The sequence below is a fragment of the Carassius gibelio genome, chromosome A4, assembly GCF_023724105.1.
Source record: "Carassius gibelio isolate Cgi1373 ecotype wild population from Czech Republic chromosome A4, carGib1.2-hapl.c, whole genome shotgun sequence".
Lineage (NCBI taxonomy): Eukaryota > Metazoa > Chordata > Actinopteri > Cypriniformes > Cyprinidae > Carassius > Carassius gibelio.
The window spans coordinates 34,147,977-34,165,749 of NC_068374.1; the positions used below are offsets into that span (position 1 = coordinate 34,147,977).

A 17,773-nucleotide genomic window follows, 5' to 3' on the forward strand; every position below is an offset into this window, starting at 1 on the left:
GCAAATAGAGACATTACTTTTATGGTTGTGCATTTTGGCACTCGGAGCTCTTTATTGATTTCTGCTGTCAGTACAACCTTTCAGTAGTGCCTATAAAAGTGCCAAGCCGATCTCACCAGCTCCTGGAAAAAGAGTAGCGCTCGTAACTCTCAGAACGGTCTTCAGAAACTCTCTTCCCATCTGTTTTCCTGCGGCTGATGCATGTATGCGGTAATCATTTCTGAGCGATCGCCAGACGATGACTGATGAGAAATTAGAGCTGTTTAAAGATCAGCCGGAGCGAAAGGTGAACGCTTTTGTGCTGTGACGAGTACAAGCGTGACACTTTTATCATATGCTAATGAGTCAGTGTTTAATTATCGCCTGCAGCTCAACAGGAAATCATCACAAAGTCATGATTGTATTATAAAACTCATATTCAAGTGGAGCTGTTTTGTGTATTGTTGAACTTTCTGTGATGCCAGTTTCTTTGTCTCCAGGCATTACGTCCTACCAAATGTTGAAATAAATGTAGAATTCATCAATATATAATTTAATGTCTAAATATATATAAATTAATATATGATTCACTTAAATCTAATTCATTAGCACATTCACACAGCAAATGTTATTTACTGCAATTCCCATCAAAAACAATTATTTTAAATTGTCATAAGATATACAATATTTTTAATGTATTTTGGATTAAATGCCGCCTTGATGAGACTTTTTTTTTTCACAAATTTTACTAACCCAACTTTTTTCTGCATATTCCATTTTATTATTTTTACAAATTTTACTAACCCAACTTTTTTCCGCATATTCCATTTTATTATTTTTAATGTATTTTGGATTAAATGTGGCCTTGAATGTGACTTTTTTTTTTTTTCAAATTTTTTTTTTTTTTTACAAATTTTACTAACCCCAACTTTTTTTCCCATATTCCATTTTATTATTTTTAATGTATTTTGGATTAAATGTGGCCTTGATGTGACTTTTTTTTTTTTTTTTTTTTTACAAATTTTACTAACCCCAACTTCTTTCCCATATTCTATTTTATTTTATTTCAAATTACTTTTTTTTTTTTTTTTTTTTTATTCCAGTTTTTTCATAAAACATGGTCTCTGTTTTAGTGGCTTAAATTAAAATTTAGTTATCAAAAAGCATGTCTAAATACGTAAAATAATAAAACACACAATTAAACAACAAATTATTATCATACAAGTTATTCTACAAGTATATAAGGTATTATATAACCAACAATTGATATAAGTTTCACAAAAATAAAATATTTAGGGCCCTATGAAATTTTACATTTTTCTGAAATTCAGTTTTAATTCTACCAAATAAAATTTTTTCTGTATTTTTTTTAAATTATTTAAAAAGCATGTCTGATTAATTGAATTCATAAAAACATTTTTTTTATTTTTTATAATAGGGCCCTATAAAAAAAATAAAATTTCCAGAGATTCTGTTGTCTTGAATTTTTCTTTATGAAACGCATAAAACATTAATTAATCTTTAAAATCAAATAAAAATGAAACCCTTTCATTTATAATTTTTGAAATGGAATTTGTGTCTTTTGTCTTCCAGCATTACGTCCTACCAAACATTGCCGAGGAACATGCCGAGCCATCGTGCACAGATCGTCCCGCGCTATCCCGAGGGTTACCGGACGCTTCCACGTAACATGCTTCGGCCGGACAGCATCTCCAGCGCGTCGGGGTCGATGTACGACCGGGCGCTGCAGCCCACGACTGCAGAGAAGCGGCGCTCCATACGGGACGACACCATGTGGCAGCTGTACGAGTGGCAGCAGAGGCAGGCGCACAGCCGGATCGGATACGGGACGCTGCCCAGCCCCAAAACCATGAGCCAGATCGCAGAGTCCATCCCCACGTCTCCTTCCCACGGATCTCTGGCCGGTTACCACACCTTCTCCCCTAATCGCCCCCTCAACCCAGACTCCCGCTCTGAAGTTACCTCGCCGGTGTTTCGTGGGGACGTGACCATTGAACGCCGCCATCGGCCGCACCTCTCCAAGGTAAAGTTACACAGGTTACACAAGTTCATACAGTGTGGAGAAACTGGGAGTATTTTAAATAATGTAGCATTTAATTTAGCATATATATATATTTGCAATTATTTATTATTATTATTATTTGCAATGATAAAATGCAGTAATTATGATCAACTGAAAAAGTATGAACCCTGCATTTATAGAATCATGCTCAGAGATCTTTTCGGTGACAATAGTTTTTTTTTGTTGTCCCTCTCTCTCTCTCTCCCTCTCTCTCTCTCTTGCTCTCTCTCTCTCTCTCTCTCTCTCTCTCTCTCTCCTGCTCTCTCCCTCTCTCTCTCTCTCTCTCCCCCCCTTTCCCCCTCTCACTCTCTCTCCTCTCTCTCTCTCTCTCTCTCTCTCTCTCTCTCTCTCTCTCCCCCCACTCTCTCTCCCCCCTCTCCCCCTCTCTCTCCCTCTCTCTCTCTCCTTCTCTCTTTCTCTTGCTCTCTCTCTCTCCTGCTCTCTCCCTCTCTCTCTCTCTCTCCCCCCCCCCCCTTTCCCCCTCTCACTCTCTCTCCTCTCTCTCTCTCTCTCTCTCTCTCTCTCTCTCTCTCCCCCCACTCTCTCTCCCCCCCCTCTCCCCCTCTCTCTCCCTCTCTCTCTCCTCTCTTTCTCTTGCTCTCTCTCTCTCCTGCTCTCTCCCTCTCTCTCTCTCTCTCTCTTTCTCTCTCTCTCCCCCCTCCCCCCCCCCCTCTCTCTCTCTCTCCTCTCCATCTCTCCCCCCCTCCCCCCCTCTCTCTCCCTCTCTCTCCCCCCCCCCCCCCCACTCTCTCTCCCTCTCTCTCTCTCCCTCTCTCTCTCTCTCTCTCCCCCTCTCCCTCTCTCCCCCCCCCCCCACTCTATCTCCCTCCCTCTCACCCCCCCCCCCCCCCTCTCTCAGGTTTCCTATCCTGCCGAGCGCAGGCCTGTTCCTCCCTCACAGAGCATCACTGCACAGTCTCTGCAAGGCAAAACGGTACGCTGTCCCTCTTCTCCACCCGCCACGTCTTCTATGCAACGACCCACAACTTTGCTTTCCTCTCAAACTATTCGCATTTTACACTTGCAAGCCACCAAGGACTCGTCGAGTTATTTTAGATGCCGCTCGTTTAAAGTCGACATGAAATCAAAAAATGGCCATATTTACAATCATAACACATGCTTCTGGTCTACCGTATTTTCCTGACTATAAGTCGCACTTTTTTTCATAGTTTGGCGTGTCCTGCGACATAGTCAGGTGTGACTTATTTATCTAAATTAATTTGACATGAACCGAGAGAAATGAATTAAGAGAAAACATTACCGTCTCCAGCCACGAGAGGGCGCTCTATGCTGCTCAGTTCTCATGTAGTCTATACTCAACACATAGAGCGCCCTCTCGTGGCTGGAGACGGTAATGTTTTCTCTTGGTTCTAAATAAATGCGACTTATGTTTTTTTCCTCATCATGACCTATTTTTGGACTGATGCGACTTATACTTAGGTATGACTTATAGTCCGAAAAATACAGTACTTGTGCTTGAATTAAAATATAGTTTCACATGAAAATCTAGCATGTTTTAGAAAGTACAATAGGTTGCAGGTTTGATTTCGTGTTGACTTTAAATGTACACGGACATTCAGATATTATGTTGCAGTAGAGAAGGTTATTCTAGCTTTAGGTAGGTGTGTGTGTGTGTGTGTGTGTTTGTTACAGGAGAAGCGCTAATACCATTAGCTCTTCTTAAAACTATAATTATTATTCTCTTACTTGACGTTCCAGGTTTTGGCAATCTAAAGGCATTTTTCCCGTTAAGCTTCTGCTTATAGTTTGCAGAAATCGTCTGCAGTGTGATTTCAGGCAGAGAGCACTTTAATGAAAAACCCCGCGGTCACTTGATGAAATATTAATAGAGCTCCTCCATATGTGTTTTCCTCATCATCGCTGTCAAAATGTCTTTTGTAGCAGTGCATGAGATTCAATTTAGCACCTAGCTCCTTTGTTTCAGGTAAAAGCCTCTTGGAGAGTTTATATGATCTTTCTTTTTCGTGATATTACTTTTTTTATTAGGATTATTATAACCCAAGATGAAATGACGAACCTAAGATAAAGTCGATCCCAGGGTGACTTTCTTCAGATGTCTCTTAATCGGAGAGCAGAACAAGTTTTTAAGGATAAAGTGGCATAAACATACATTTTCCTTTCTTAAAAGCACATTTAAACTTACTTCAGCTGTACTTTCTGGAAAATCCGGCTTGTACTTTTAGTTTCTAGTTTAAGGACCTGTCTATTCTTTGTTATTTGACTAGTTTATGCAATTTAGCTGAACCTTGTAGAGCTAATTAATCATGTTGATTAGATAATACAGGTTTGTGTCAGTCAATCCTGAAAATATTTAATGCTATAAATGTATTTATTTATTTATTTTCTACTCACTAGACCAGTGTCATTTTAGTGTTCACATTCTATTATATTATTAATATTTGGAATTAGCATTAATTGGTTGTGCTTAATTATATATGTTTGTAGACATTGTAGTTATTGGTTTACAGATTTTTTTTTTACGTCATATTAATTATTTACTGATATTTATTTAGAATAGGATTATATAGTATTATTAATATTTTAAATTGTTTATATGTATGTAAATACTTTTTTTGTGCTTGATTTTCCATTTTTAAAAGCAAATACAAACTTAAACCTTAACTAACTTGTATACAATTTTAGTACGTATTATTATTTTAAAATAACTATAACATTAAGTTTTTTTATTTTGCATATTTTGTTTATAATTAGTTTTATTAATGTTGTATTGTAATTGTATATATAATTTCCAATTATTTATTTACCGATTTTTTTTTTTATGCTATAGTAGTATTTATTCATATTTAGATGTTTTACATATACCTTCTAGTTATTGTTTACAGATTTTATTTACTTCCTATTATGTATATACCATTTATTTAGTATAGTATTACAATAGTAGATAGTATTAGTAAAGCTATTTAAGTGTAACCCAAACTTAAACTTACTTTATTTATTATTATTTTAAATTATTTAATTATTAATTATTTTGAATAATTTGTTTATAATTTGTTTTATTAATTTTGTTGTTGATGATAGGTAAAAATTGATTGCCTGAATGCACTGTAAGTCGCTTTGGATAAAAGCGTCTGCTAAATGCATAAATGTAATTTAATTTTAATTTAAGTTTGTGCTTGATTACATATGTGTGTTTGTATTTCGTATATATAATGTTCTCATTTATATTATTTATACTACTGTAGTATAAGCTTTTATTTTTGTATACAGTATACATTTTTTCCGTTTTAATTTTAGTTCAAGTTTCTGTAATTTAGTTGATTTTTCCGTTTTCTTAAAAGAAAATTGAAATCCAAACCAGAAATTGAACAGAACCTGGTTATTCATGGTCACTAAACGAAACTACATGATGCATCTAGAGCTGTTGATTAGATATCTATCAGAGGTTTATGAAAGCCTCTCCAGTGCACGAGGCATGCATTGTCTGCAGAACTCAACTCAACACATCCTCTTTATCAAACATGGCCCGATTTCCCCCATTAACCCCTTGGTGACGGCCCACACTGACACTGCTCCTGTCGCCCGCTGCAGCCAGAGGAACTGACCCTGATGCTCATCAAGCTCCGGCGGCAGCAGGCCGAGCTCAACAGCCTTCGTGAGCACACGCTCGCTCAGCTAATGCAGCTAAACCTGGATGCCACTAAGCCAAAGGTCAGCCTCGTGGATCGCTAGCCTGTGCATCTCAAGAGTAAAGCGCTTGTTCGTTTCCCCCCCCCCCCCCCCGTCAAACCCCGGCCACCCCGCAACCCAACCTGTTCATTTCCTTCCAAGTTTGGTGGTTTTCCCATTGCTTCCGCATGCTGTTGTGGATTGGATGATGTCTAACGCAATGCCAGCTTTAGTGCTCACTAAGTTTGGAATGATTACGATTTTAAAAACGCCATTTATGCTCACCGAGTCTATTAAAAACACAATAAAAACAGTAATGGTGTGACATGTTTGTACTATTTAACCTGTTTACTGTCACTCACATTTTTTAACGTAGACTTGAAAGTGCACGATCCAAACCTACATTTTTATAATTCATGAATGAAATCATTTTGTTGCATGATTTTGATGTGCCATTTTCATGGTAATGCAATGTTTGATTTTAAAATGGGTTTCAAAGGATGCATTTTTAGATTTTAAGTTTTCAAATATATTATTTCTGATGATTACTAAAGTGTGATGGAGAAAAAGGCAACAAAGATGACTTTTTTTTTTTTTTGCAAAATCGTGTAACAAAATGTCATGAATTATAAAAATGTAGGTTTGGATCATGTACTTTCAAGTCTATTATTTTAACAGGTTTTCCATGTGGATATGTATTCAAATGTAATTTATTCCTGCGATCAAATATGATTTTTTTTTTGTGTCAAATGATCCTTCGGAAATCACTCTATAATGCTGATTTGCTGATTCACAAGAAACATTTCTGATTATTATCAATGTTGAAAACGGTTGTGCTGCTTCATATTTTATTGGAAACCTCGATACACTTCCATTCAAAGGTCAAAAAACAAAACAATGCTTTAAATTGATCAAAAGTGACAGCAAATACATTTTGAATTCAAATTAATGCTTCTATTCGTCAATATAATTTATAACGGTTTCCACAAAAAGCAGCAAAAACTGTTTTCAACATTGATAATAATAACCATTATTAATAATTGAGCAGCAAATCAGTATATTCTGAAGGGTCATGTGACACTGATGGAAATCAAGCTGTGAATCACAGGAATAAATTACATTTAAACACACATTCACATAGAAAGCACTTATTTAAGTTTATAATAATATGTCATAATTTTACTGTATTGTTGATCAATTAAATGCGTCATTGGTGAGCCTTAATTCAATAAATCTGATTTATTCCAAACTTTGGACTTCCCTTTCCACTAACATGAGCAAATCCCTGCAGTCCTGTAGGTTTGGATCATGTTTGTGCGTCTGCTGCATGCATCTGAGGAAACATGATCAGCAGAAGTTGTGTTTCTGTTTGCAATCCTCTTTTAGATGTTTTCTGTGGTGGTCCCATCTATGATTTGCTCTTCGGCTTTGCTTTATCGAGCTGATAAAAGTGCATGATGAACTTGAGGAGATAGTGGAGATGCACGTCTCTGGTTTTTCCTCTCATCTGCTTTCTCTTGGCGTCTCTAGAGTGAAATCCTTTCCCATCACCTACAGAGGAATCTGGTGTACTTGGACAGCCAGGTGAGGGCCTTTCCTGTTTCTCACTTCCTGTCTGTCTCTCTCTCTCTCATTGTCTTCTTTCTCTCCAGCGCAGATCAAACCCGAGCGTTTTCTCTGTTCTCCGGCCCTCGGTGCATCCGCTGCGGTTCTTAGTTCAGGAGAAGTTCTGCGTCTGTTGAATGCAGACGGAAAAGCATTTTTAGCAACATGACATGAATCTTGATTAATCTTTATTGTTTAGTTTGTCAGGTTTAATTCTTAAATGATCTATCTTTTTGAAAAGGGCAACTCCGAATGATCCATTATCCAGCAAATGTTCTTCATTTTCACGTTGCATTGCATTGCTGGAGTGCACACAGTCGTTATTCTGGACTAAGCGAACGCACGAGTAGCAGACATGTGATGTTTGAGAGGGTCAGAAGCTGTATAAACACACAGTGCTTTGATAACGGCTGTTCCTCCTCCTCCTCATGCACTAGATGAAGGAGAATGAGCCGGTAATCTTCATGATTCACACTATGATTGAGAACTCGGCGCCAAGGCCGCAACTGTACCAGCAAGTAAGGTCTTGGAACACACGGTTGTTATGCTCCTCCCCTCCCGTCATTTGGCCCCGCCTCTTTGTCGAAGCTCCACCCCCTCACTGCCCCATCCTGTGTCGGTATCGTTCCAGCACATCCCATTGGTGTTTCTTGTTGTTGTTGTTTTCCTGTTGAAAGTGGAAGTGTTATTGGCATGGCTTGAAGGTGCTAATGTGCCGTTCATTAGCAATGGCTTCATCCATCACGCCGGCGTTCATGTGTTAGCACACACGAGCTAAATAAACACTGAGAGCCGATCTGAATCCACTCAGTTTTGAAACAACGAAAGCGTTATCTGTTATTGGTGTGAATGGGCCTTCATTAGACAGAAACCCAGTCACGTCGTGTGAATTGTTGGCTTCGTAAAGTCAGCGAACGGGTCAAAGTTGAAGTGTAAAGTGCTTATTAAGAGTTAAATAATCCCAATGTCGTAAGCACAAAAATGTAGTTTTAATAAAATTATAGCAATATGCCGTTTTCATTACTTATAAGAAATATTCAAAGCAAATAAAGTGCTCATTTGAACTTAATTAAAAAAATATTAGTATTTTGTATGTACATTTTTGTGCTTGTGACAATGGGATTTCTTTAAGTCTTTATTGACCATAAAAAAATAAAAAAAAATAAAAAAATATATATATATATATATATATATATATATATATATAAAATTTAACAAGCCATGAAACTTTTTTTCAATGTTTTGCAATGTTTTTATTAAAACTATATTTTTGTGCTTACAACAATGGGGTTATTTCACTTATTATTTTATTATAGTTTCACCGGCAGCATCACATATGATCCAAAAACTAAAAAAGTTGATTTTATACATAATATATTCGAGATATATTCATATTTTGTACATAAAATCCATTTTAGTGGCTTAATGTGAAGAATATTCCACAAACGCTCTGGAAAAATAAAAATAAATTGGTGGCGAACCAATTTTCACTTAGAAAATGCTAGTAAATTTGACAAATAATTACAAAGAAATGGCAAACATCAGATATAAACTAGAAGATTTTGTACATAAATTTTTTATTTTATTTTTTGCTAAATGTATTTATTTTAGTAGCTCAATTGGCTAAAATTGGTTGAATTTCATAAGTGCACTAAAGTGTAATTATTCTCAAGTATAAATCTTTCAAAGTATACCTTAGTAGAGTAGAATAACAACTGGTGTGCGTGTTTATTTCGTGCTGTACCTCGTAAAGAGGAAGAGATGTTCGCTTCACGTGCCAGCGATCTGTCACCACACATTAAAGAGAGACAAAACTGAAAAAAAAAAAGCATTTACTGCTCTGTCTTGTCTGACGGCGTGTTGTCAGCGATGTATTTTTCACTGCGTGAGAACGTGATGATGTGTGGCTTGTCAGACATAACAGAAACTAAGAGGGGCGGGTCTTTGCGAAAGGTCTTCGTAAGTCAACAGAAGTTGTTTTTTTCCCTGTGTTTTTCCCTGGCTTTGGGATTCAGTCTGTAGTTTTCATTAGTCACACTAACTCGAGGACTGACAGACTCGACCGAGAGGGACGTCTGTGGGGAACATCTGAAACCTGCTTCACGAGAGCATCACCCTCCGAAACTCACCTCCAGATCGGTTTCGTTTTACTCAGAACATGAGTGTGGACGGATTCCCAAACTCTGTGTTTGTGTCCCTTAGCGCTGTTAAGAGTTGTGTGATCTTTTTTATTTTTTTTCTGTTTTTAATGCACCAGATGGTGCTGAAGCAGCTTTATTTCTATGATGAGATGATTCATATCTACATAAACTCATCCGGCTGCGGAAAACCGGGAATGTGTGTGTGTGTGTGAGTGTGTGTGTGTGCACTGCAAAAAATTCTTACTGTGTTTTTCTAAACCTCCTTAAATCAATATACATTTACTTAAATATCTTAAGTCTTAAATAGTATCTTAAAAACAAATTGTTTAACACAAAAAAAATATCTGTAACACTTTACTTGAAGCCTGTATAATTAATATTGCTTTTCTTATCAGCCATGAAATTTAGCAAAAAATTTTTTTACTTTTAATACTTTTTAGTGCTTTTTTTTTTTTTTTACAGTAGCATTGTTCAGATTATTAATTTGTATACGTTCAGTCACTGCATCATATATATAACCTATAAAAAATATTATATAAAATGTTAGATTCATATTTTGTGCATAATATATATTCATTTTATTATCTTAATGTGAAGAATATTCCATAAATGTACTAAAAAAGGAAACAGAAAAATCAGACAGAAAGCACTAGTACATTTATTTTAAACCTCTCTATATAATTTATAAATAAGACCCCAAGTTAAATTTAAATTAATATTTTTTACCAGCCATGATAATTTTTTTATTTTGCATTATTTTTACTAAAACAATATTTTGTGCATACGAGATGTAATTATTTATTTTATTTTATTTATTATTTATTTTTTACCTAAATTCTTGTATAATGAATCTACAAGCCATTTTTACAAACTCAGATGCATTGGAAAAGGAAACTTACCCTTTATTTTGTTATTAATTATGGGTGTTGTCTTTAAGTTTTGATATTTCTTAAATGCAGTAAGAAACTAGGAAGGAAAGATGGGTAATTTATTTTATTTATTTTTTTGCTTTTTAGCATGATTTTCATTTTAGTTTCCTAATGTGAAATATTTTCCCTCAATGCATTATAAAAGTAATGCATTAATTATGCCTTGTAACATACCTTATAATGCATTGTATGATCTCGTGAATAATTAAAACCACAGTTATAAAACATTATAATACTTAATTCTATTCATTGTTACACTTTTAGAAAGAATGCATTAAAACACACAGCAAACAACCGTTTCAGGTGTAACAAGGAATCTGGAAATATTATAGTGCATTTTAACTTTGTTTACAATTATTTATGAAGATATATAATACATTATAATGTGCATTGTGGATACCTTTATAATGCATTATGCATAAAAGCTTCATTCAAGTAAAGAGTTACCAAAATATCCTAAAAGGGGTGAAAAACAAATAAGCGTAATTTTGCTTCTCAGGTAAATGTATTTTGATTCAAGTGTGTTTAGATGTTTGTACTAGAAAATTGTACAAAGACACTAAGCAAGAAAGTCATTTTCTGCAGTGTGGACCTGTACATGTGTAAAAATGTGTTTCAAACTTTCCCATTTGCTTCCTCGGAGCTGTTTGGACGGGGTTTGCATGTTTCATGTGAATTGTTTGGTTCGTGTCAGTCCCAGTGCTTCTGTATGCAGTGTGACTGTATATAAAGATCCCTGTTGCACAGCATTTATAATATTGCACCGGCTTCAAATGTTAGAGGATTTACTGAAGTTACTGTAGTAAAAAGTTCCTTATTTAAAGTCTCTGACGGTATATTGATGAGTACGTTGCATGTACTGCAGTAGAAACTCAACTGCACACAGGCTCACGTCGCTTGCTCCATTGCTTCATGCACAGAGTCTCAAAGCAGTCTAGAGCGATGAATTATATAATGCACATCATATCTGACATTATTTCCTTTGATTTCAGCAGATGAGCCCTGAAGAGTACAGAGAAAACACCTACTTATTCCGACCCGAGGAGCTGGACATTGATGTAAGCTTAAGCCGACTCTCTTCCTGAAAACTGATCGTTGCTATTAGTGTATGATCACATTGTGACAATTAATATTTGAGCTTGTGCTTCTGTTAAACATTCAGAGCAATATAGTATACAAAAACCAGTTATATAGAGCAATTTATACACTTTACGGAGGCATGAATTATCAAACATAGATGATTTAAAAAATTTGCAATGCAAATGATTAAACCACTTTTCAGGCAAATATAAAATGTTTAAAAATTATAATTTAGTAATTCTGTAGTTCATATTTAAAAATGCAGTAATTTTCAAAGAAAAATATATTTTTTATAAATTATTTTATATAATTATCAATTTAAAAAGCATTTGTTTGCTTTTCTTGACCCATTTTTCAATTTCTTTATATATATATATATATATATATATATATATATATATATATGTGTATATGTATATATACCAGAAGAATAAAAAATGCTGTTGAATAGTTATCAAGATTTATTATAGCGTTAGTAGATGATCGTTAATTTATCAAGCAACTTTTGAATGCATGAATAGAAATGAATATTGTCTAAATATGGAATCATAAAACTTTTAATAAAGTCTGACTGCAAACTTAAAGTAAATACTGCTCTGTACATCATTTAAAGCCTTTTAGGGTGCTGAAACGTACACATTATTCTAAAATATTTATTGTTTTTACACTTTAATAATTATCTTAAATTTTGATGTTTCATATGACACCAGGAAGGAAGGACTAGTATTTTATTTTACAGATTGTTGTATACTTATTATACATGCCGTTTTCATAACTACTGCACTGAATATCTGTACATTATAAAACATATTGATATGCATTGGCTTAAAAAGAATTCACTTGAATAGATGTGAGCTTGACTTTACCGTTGCAGGCGAAGTTAAGTCGACTGTGTGAGCAGGATAAAGTAGTGAGAACTCAAGAAGAAAAACTGCAGCAGCTCCACAGAGAAAAGGTAACGCACATCTTCATCCTGAGCGTGTCGCAGTGCATGGTGAAGCCTGTCTCGTTCACGCATGTGTGTGTGTGTGTGTTTGCAGCACACGCTGGAGACGGCCTTACTGTCGGCCAGTCAGGAGATCGAGATGAGCTCTGAAAACCCCACGGCCGTGCAGAGCGTCATCCAGCAGCGGGACGTCCTGCAGAGCGGTCTGCTCAGCACCTGCAGAGAGCTGTCACGTGTCAACACTGTACGTCCCTCCAATACACATCGCTTGCTTTGATTGATGCAATGATGCACACTCACCCATAATGCTGTGCTGCTGACAGGAGCTGGAGCGGAGCTTGAGAGAGTACGATCGACTGGAGGCGGACGTCACCATGGCCAAAACAAACCTGCTGGAGCAACTCGAAGCCCTCGGGAGCCCACAGGTGACACATTAGGTTGAATACTAGCTAAACAGTAATGTATATTGAAGATAGGTCCATTGACGTTGAGCTGAGGTGTGTGTGTGTGTGTGTGCGCAGACGGAGCCGCCCAGCCAAAAACACGTTCAGATCCAGAAGGAGTTGTGGCGGATTCAGGATGTGATGGAGGTGCTGAACAAGAACAAACCTAAGAGAAACGCAGAACCCAGTGAGAGAACCAGAACAACTCAACACACACCACAGTAACAGATACGAGCAACTGGAATGAGCTTTGCTCTTGTTTATACAGAATTATACATTTTTAAACATTTTTATAATAAATATATAAAATCATATATTATTTAAGATTTATTTTTTAATTATTTTTTACATATGCTTTTTAATAAAAAAAAATGTCTTGGACATATTTCTTTATAGTAACTTGCAATAACGCAAGACAGAAATATTAGTTTTTTTTAATTTCCATGTGTATTTTAAAATTTGTACATTAACATGAATTACTTAATATTTATCTTTGAATTATTATATTTGTACATGTATTTTTTACATGTCTTTTTCTTTCTTTGCAGTAATTTGCAATAATACATTTCCATTTTCTGATAAATAATTCTATATTTAGATTTTTACTTTTTTGTCAGATTTTAAATCAATAAATTTTCATATAGTTTTATTTTTTAATTATTGTACTCTTTTTCATATATTGTTCTTTATATTAATTATACCACAAAGCATAAATTATATATTTTTAAATTTAAATTGTATAATTCTGTTTTTATATTAATACTTTAAAATCTGTACATTTACATATATTAAGATTTATTTTAAAATATACTTTTCTTTATGAAAACTACTGTAATTTGCAGTAATAAAACAAAACTATACATTTTAAAACATTTATCCAGTTAAAATAAATGTTCATATATTATGCAAGATTTAGTTTAAAATTATTACATTTTTATGATACTTTTTTTTACAGTAATTTACAGTAACAACCATTTTTATCAGTATTATTTTAGTATTAATTATGCTATTATTCAGTATATTTTATAGTATCTAATAGTGTTTTGAATTAGCCTTTTCCTTTAAATTTTGAAAGTTAAATTTAATTTAGCTTTTGTAATTTTATTAGTATTTTTTTCTATTTCAGTTCAGCTTTAGTTTTAGTAATTTTAATTATTCAGCTTAAATTTGTTTCATTTCAATTAGTTAGCCAAGACAACATTTCTAATTTTCATTTAGGTTGTTATTTATATATTATTTCTGCTTTATATCAATGAACTAAAACCATCATTTTAATTTTAGTTAACAATAGCAACACTAGTTGCATGAAGTATTTCACTCTTCTTCTGTATTTTTAGGTTTTCCTGGTGCAAACCCCCTGTCAAACCTGCATAAAAGTGAAGTAAGTGATTATTCCACACATCATGAGGATAATCATTGTCTAATTGTCTCACACACACACACACACACACACTAACGATCCTCAGGACACCTGTACTGTGCTGCTTTGGTTGGTTGGTTGTTGCCCGTGTGCCGTTGTGTGCGCTGTGTAGGAGTCAGACTCAGTGCCTCCTCGTCCTCCTCTCCCGTACTCGTATGAGGGGGGAGACCGGCCGCCTCACGCCCCCCGCACAACCCCTCACCGGCCCGAGGACCGCAAGGCCGCCCAGCGCAACGGTGCCCACAGCGTAAGACGCAGCTGTGAACCCCATCCCATTTAACCCATCGCCATCACTTCAGAAGCCCAACATTAGTTTTGCTTTTAGATTTAGATGCATATTTCTGCCATTCTGCGATGACATGCATTAGCTGAAAACACATCTGCTTTGTGTTGATTCCCCATTATCTCTGCCTCATCAGGAGATAATCAACCATTTCTGTCTGATTTCTGTCTGAAATTTTTATAGCATTTTTAATGACTACCCATAAATCATTTAAAGGGGTCATATAATGCTACATGCACTCTTACAAGTCGTTTGAACTGAAATTTGTGTTGGCAGTGTGTGTACACAACCACCTTGTAATGATAAAAATCCACCAAGTGTTTTATCTGTAATCTGTTTTAATGTTTTCCCCTTTCTCAAATCGAGCCGTCTGACCGTGTGACGTCACACGGCCGGAGGCCCCGCCCACGATTGTTTGATTGACAGGAGCATTTCAGCACAGACTTGACTTGTGTCTTACCTCAGAGTTTTGTTGTTGGATGTAATAATGAACACAGCAGTAGTCATTTACTCCCGAAATCCGAGCGACTGAAATCGCAGAGGATTAACTTACGTTTAGAGAATTGAAAGAATTGCACCCTTGATCTACTTAAATGCGTTTATGTTCGCGCTAATCCTTCATGATCCAGCCTCCAGCAGTGAGTATAATGTATTTAAATGAATCATTGAAAATCGCCTTTCCTAATAATGTGCTAATTAGCAAGTTTCACTATGAATGTGGCCAAAGTAAACAGTCTCTCAGAGAGCAGATCAGAAGAAAGGGGCGGAGTCAGCAGAGCTCATTAGCATTAAAGGAGAATCCCACAAACCAGCGTGTTTTGAAAAGAACTGTTTTTGACAGGGTAAAAGATGTGTTTTTTACACTACCATTGAGCAAATTTAAACAAACTGTGTAACACACTTTTCATTAAGACCCTAAAGAATCATATCAACTTGTGGAAAATGGGCATTATATGACCCCTTTAACATAACAAACGATTTCTGACGGATTCAAATTAATTTTTACTGAACACCTAGCGGTTGTCAGTTCTACTCCTCATGCCCTCCTGCTCTGCACATTTTGTGTGTTTCTCTTATGGCTTCATGCAAAATATACAGAGCTGGGGGGCGCAAAGACTGGAATTGAGAACCGCTGAAATAATGGAACATCATAAATTTTTGTATTTATATATTTTTTAATTTTTAATTTCTTATGGTGCGCTCACACCAGATGCGAATGAGGGATTGAACATGAGTGATTTAGATGTTAAGTCGCGAATAGAAAGGCGCGAATAGAAAGGCACGAATAGAAAGGCGCGAATATAAAGACGCGAATAGAAAGGCGCGAATAGAAAGGCACGAATAGAAAGGTGCGAATATAAAGACGCGAATGAAGCGGCGCGAAAGACGCGATTCACGAGAATGACGCGAATTGTTAGATTTACCCAAAACAAATTATATTTTATATTTTACCACTAAAGAGACGTCAGAGCCAGCGGCAAATGTCATAAGGACTAGACGAGTCGAGATTGTTCTCATCGGTAGCATGAGAACTGAAACCCCGCTGATCGTCTCCGAAATCATCTAAACATTTTTAAATAGGCGCTGTCTTTATAAATAAACCGCATATTTGGGTTTAAAACAACTACATGCCGCCTGAAATAAAAACAGAACTCAACCAATCAGAAGCCTCTCCCATGAAGCGAATTTGCGCGTCCAACTACGAGCGAATAGCGCAATTTATTCGCACAAGTCGCGTCTGGTGTGAACGCACAGTTAGGCTATAAATTAGCACCTTTATATTATTTGATAATTTTTTTACTGATCACCTATGCATTATTTAACATCAGAAACTATTTGACTGATTTTTTTTTTTTTCAAAATTAAATGGAGCGACCATTAAAAATTTCTAAATGAAACAAATCAATTGAAATATTAAATGGTATAAATGATGTATCTGCATTATATCAGCCACCAACTCTTGAGAGACCAGCTTTTTAAGGAATATTTCACCCCCAAAAAGCCATTTCTGTCATCATTTACCCATCCTTATGTCATCGCTATCTTATATGGTGCTATTGTTTCCTGAGTAATGAAGAAATAGTTCATCGTTTTCATTTTAGGCCGAATATTGACACTATTTCAGTTATCTTGGTTTTTATTCAAGTGCTTTTTGCTTTTTAACCCTCTTTTGTTTTTATCTAACATTCATCGTTGAGTGCTCCCTGTATAATATTCGGTTTGTATCTCATCCTTGGTGAGGCTTAGTTTTTTTTTTATTCCATTTTTTGTTTTTAATTTAATTGTTTGTAATTCGTGATCCTAACCTTCACGTAATGCCGGCAGAATCAGCAGGTCTTGTACAGTAAATCATGTGTAAATATGTGAAATCTCTGCTCTCAGGGGCCTGACTACAGACTGTATAAGAGCGAGCCGGAGCTCACCACGGTAGCTGAAGTCGACGAGAGCAACGGCGAAGACAAATCTGAGCAGACGGCAGAGAAAGAGTCGCCCGGTGTCACCAAAGGTGCCTGAAAAACATCTATACATTATGCATACATATCATTTAGAGTCTTAAAGGCCTTCCTGCTGATCTCTGATCTCTGTCTGTGTCTGTCTGTCAGGTGTAGTTTACACCGTCGGCGTGGTCAGTCCCAGGAATAAATCACCCATGCCTGAATCGTCCACCATCGCCTCTTATGTCACCTTGAGAAAGAGCAAGAAACCTGATCCCAGAACAGTAAGTCTGGGGTTTATAAGGAACAATGTGGATTGTGTTTAACAAACGGGTGCCTTGCTGTGCATAGCATGGTGCTGGTTGGTTACATACTGGTTAGGTTTGGCTTAGCGTACATAAATAAACATTTGAAACAATAATATACTGCGCTGGTGACGTGACTTAAGCATGCAGTGATCATCTAAGAAATAAAATGTTCTTCTTGCATTTTAAATAAATGTTTATGTATTAATCTGCATATTCATGTGCATAATATATGAATATACATATATAATTGCATTTTTATAGTAAATATTAAAAAAAGATTATACTAGTAATTGTATAATAATTTTATATTAATATTTTGTTAATATATAAAAACGTATATTATGATTATATTAATTCAAAAATATTTGTATCCAATTTATGTGTGTAGATATTACATATTATTAAACATACTGAATTACATTATATCATATATATGTATATGTATTTACTATAATATATTTAATTTAAGATAT

General features: G+C 35.6%; 1 protein-coding gene across 25 annotated transcripts in view; it reads left to right on the top strand.

Annotated features, from left to right (window-relative positions):
• LOC127978662 (pleckstrin homology domain-containing family A member 5) overlaps nt 1–17,773 on the top strand; it is a 125,578-nt gene that overhangs the window by 99,568 nt on the left and 8,237 nt on the right. For 7 of the 25 annotated variants that reach the window (XM_052583506.1, XM_052583474.1, XM_052583495.1 and 4 more), the window contains 14 exons: nt 1,573–2,023; nt 2,922–2,996; nt 5,633–5,752; nt 7,241–7,294; nt 7,753–7,833; nt 11,378–11,443; nt 12,340–12,420; nt 12,506–12,655; nt 12,735–12,836; nt 12,933–13,041; nt 14,192–14,235; nt 14,387–14,521; nt 16,940–17,063; nt 17,161–17,276. In XM_052583506.1, the coding sequence (XP_052439466.1) occupies nt 1,573–2,023; nt 2,922–2,996; nt 5,633–5,752; nt 7,241–7,294; nt 7,753–7,833; nt 11,378–11,443; nt 12,340–12,420; nt 12,506–12,655; nt 12,735–12,836; nt 12,933–13,041; nt 14,192–14,235; nt 14,387–14,521; nt 16,940–17,063; nt 17,161–17,276 (1,708 nt within the window). Of the gene's footprint in view, nt 1–1,572; nt 2,024–2,921; nt 2,997–5,632; nt 5,753–7,240; nt 7,295–7,367; nt 7,698–7,752; nt 7,834–11,377; nt 11,444–12,339; nt 12,421–12,505; nt 12,656–12,734; nt 12,837–12,932; nt 13,042–14,191; nt 14,236–14,386; nt 14,522–16,939; nt 17,064–17,160; nt 17,277–17,773 lie in introns of those variants that run through there. The other 18 variants (XM_052583639.1, XM_052583484.1, XM_052583647.1 and 15 more) reach the window with 11 other exon arrangements.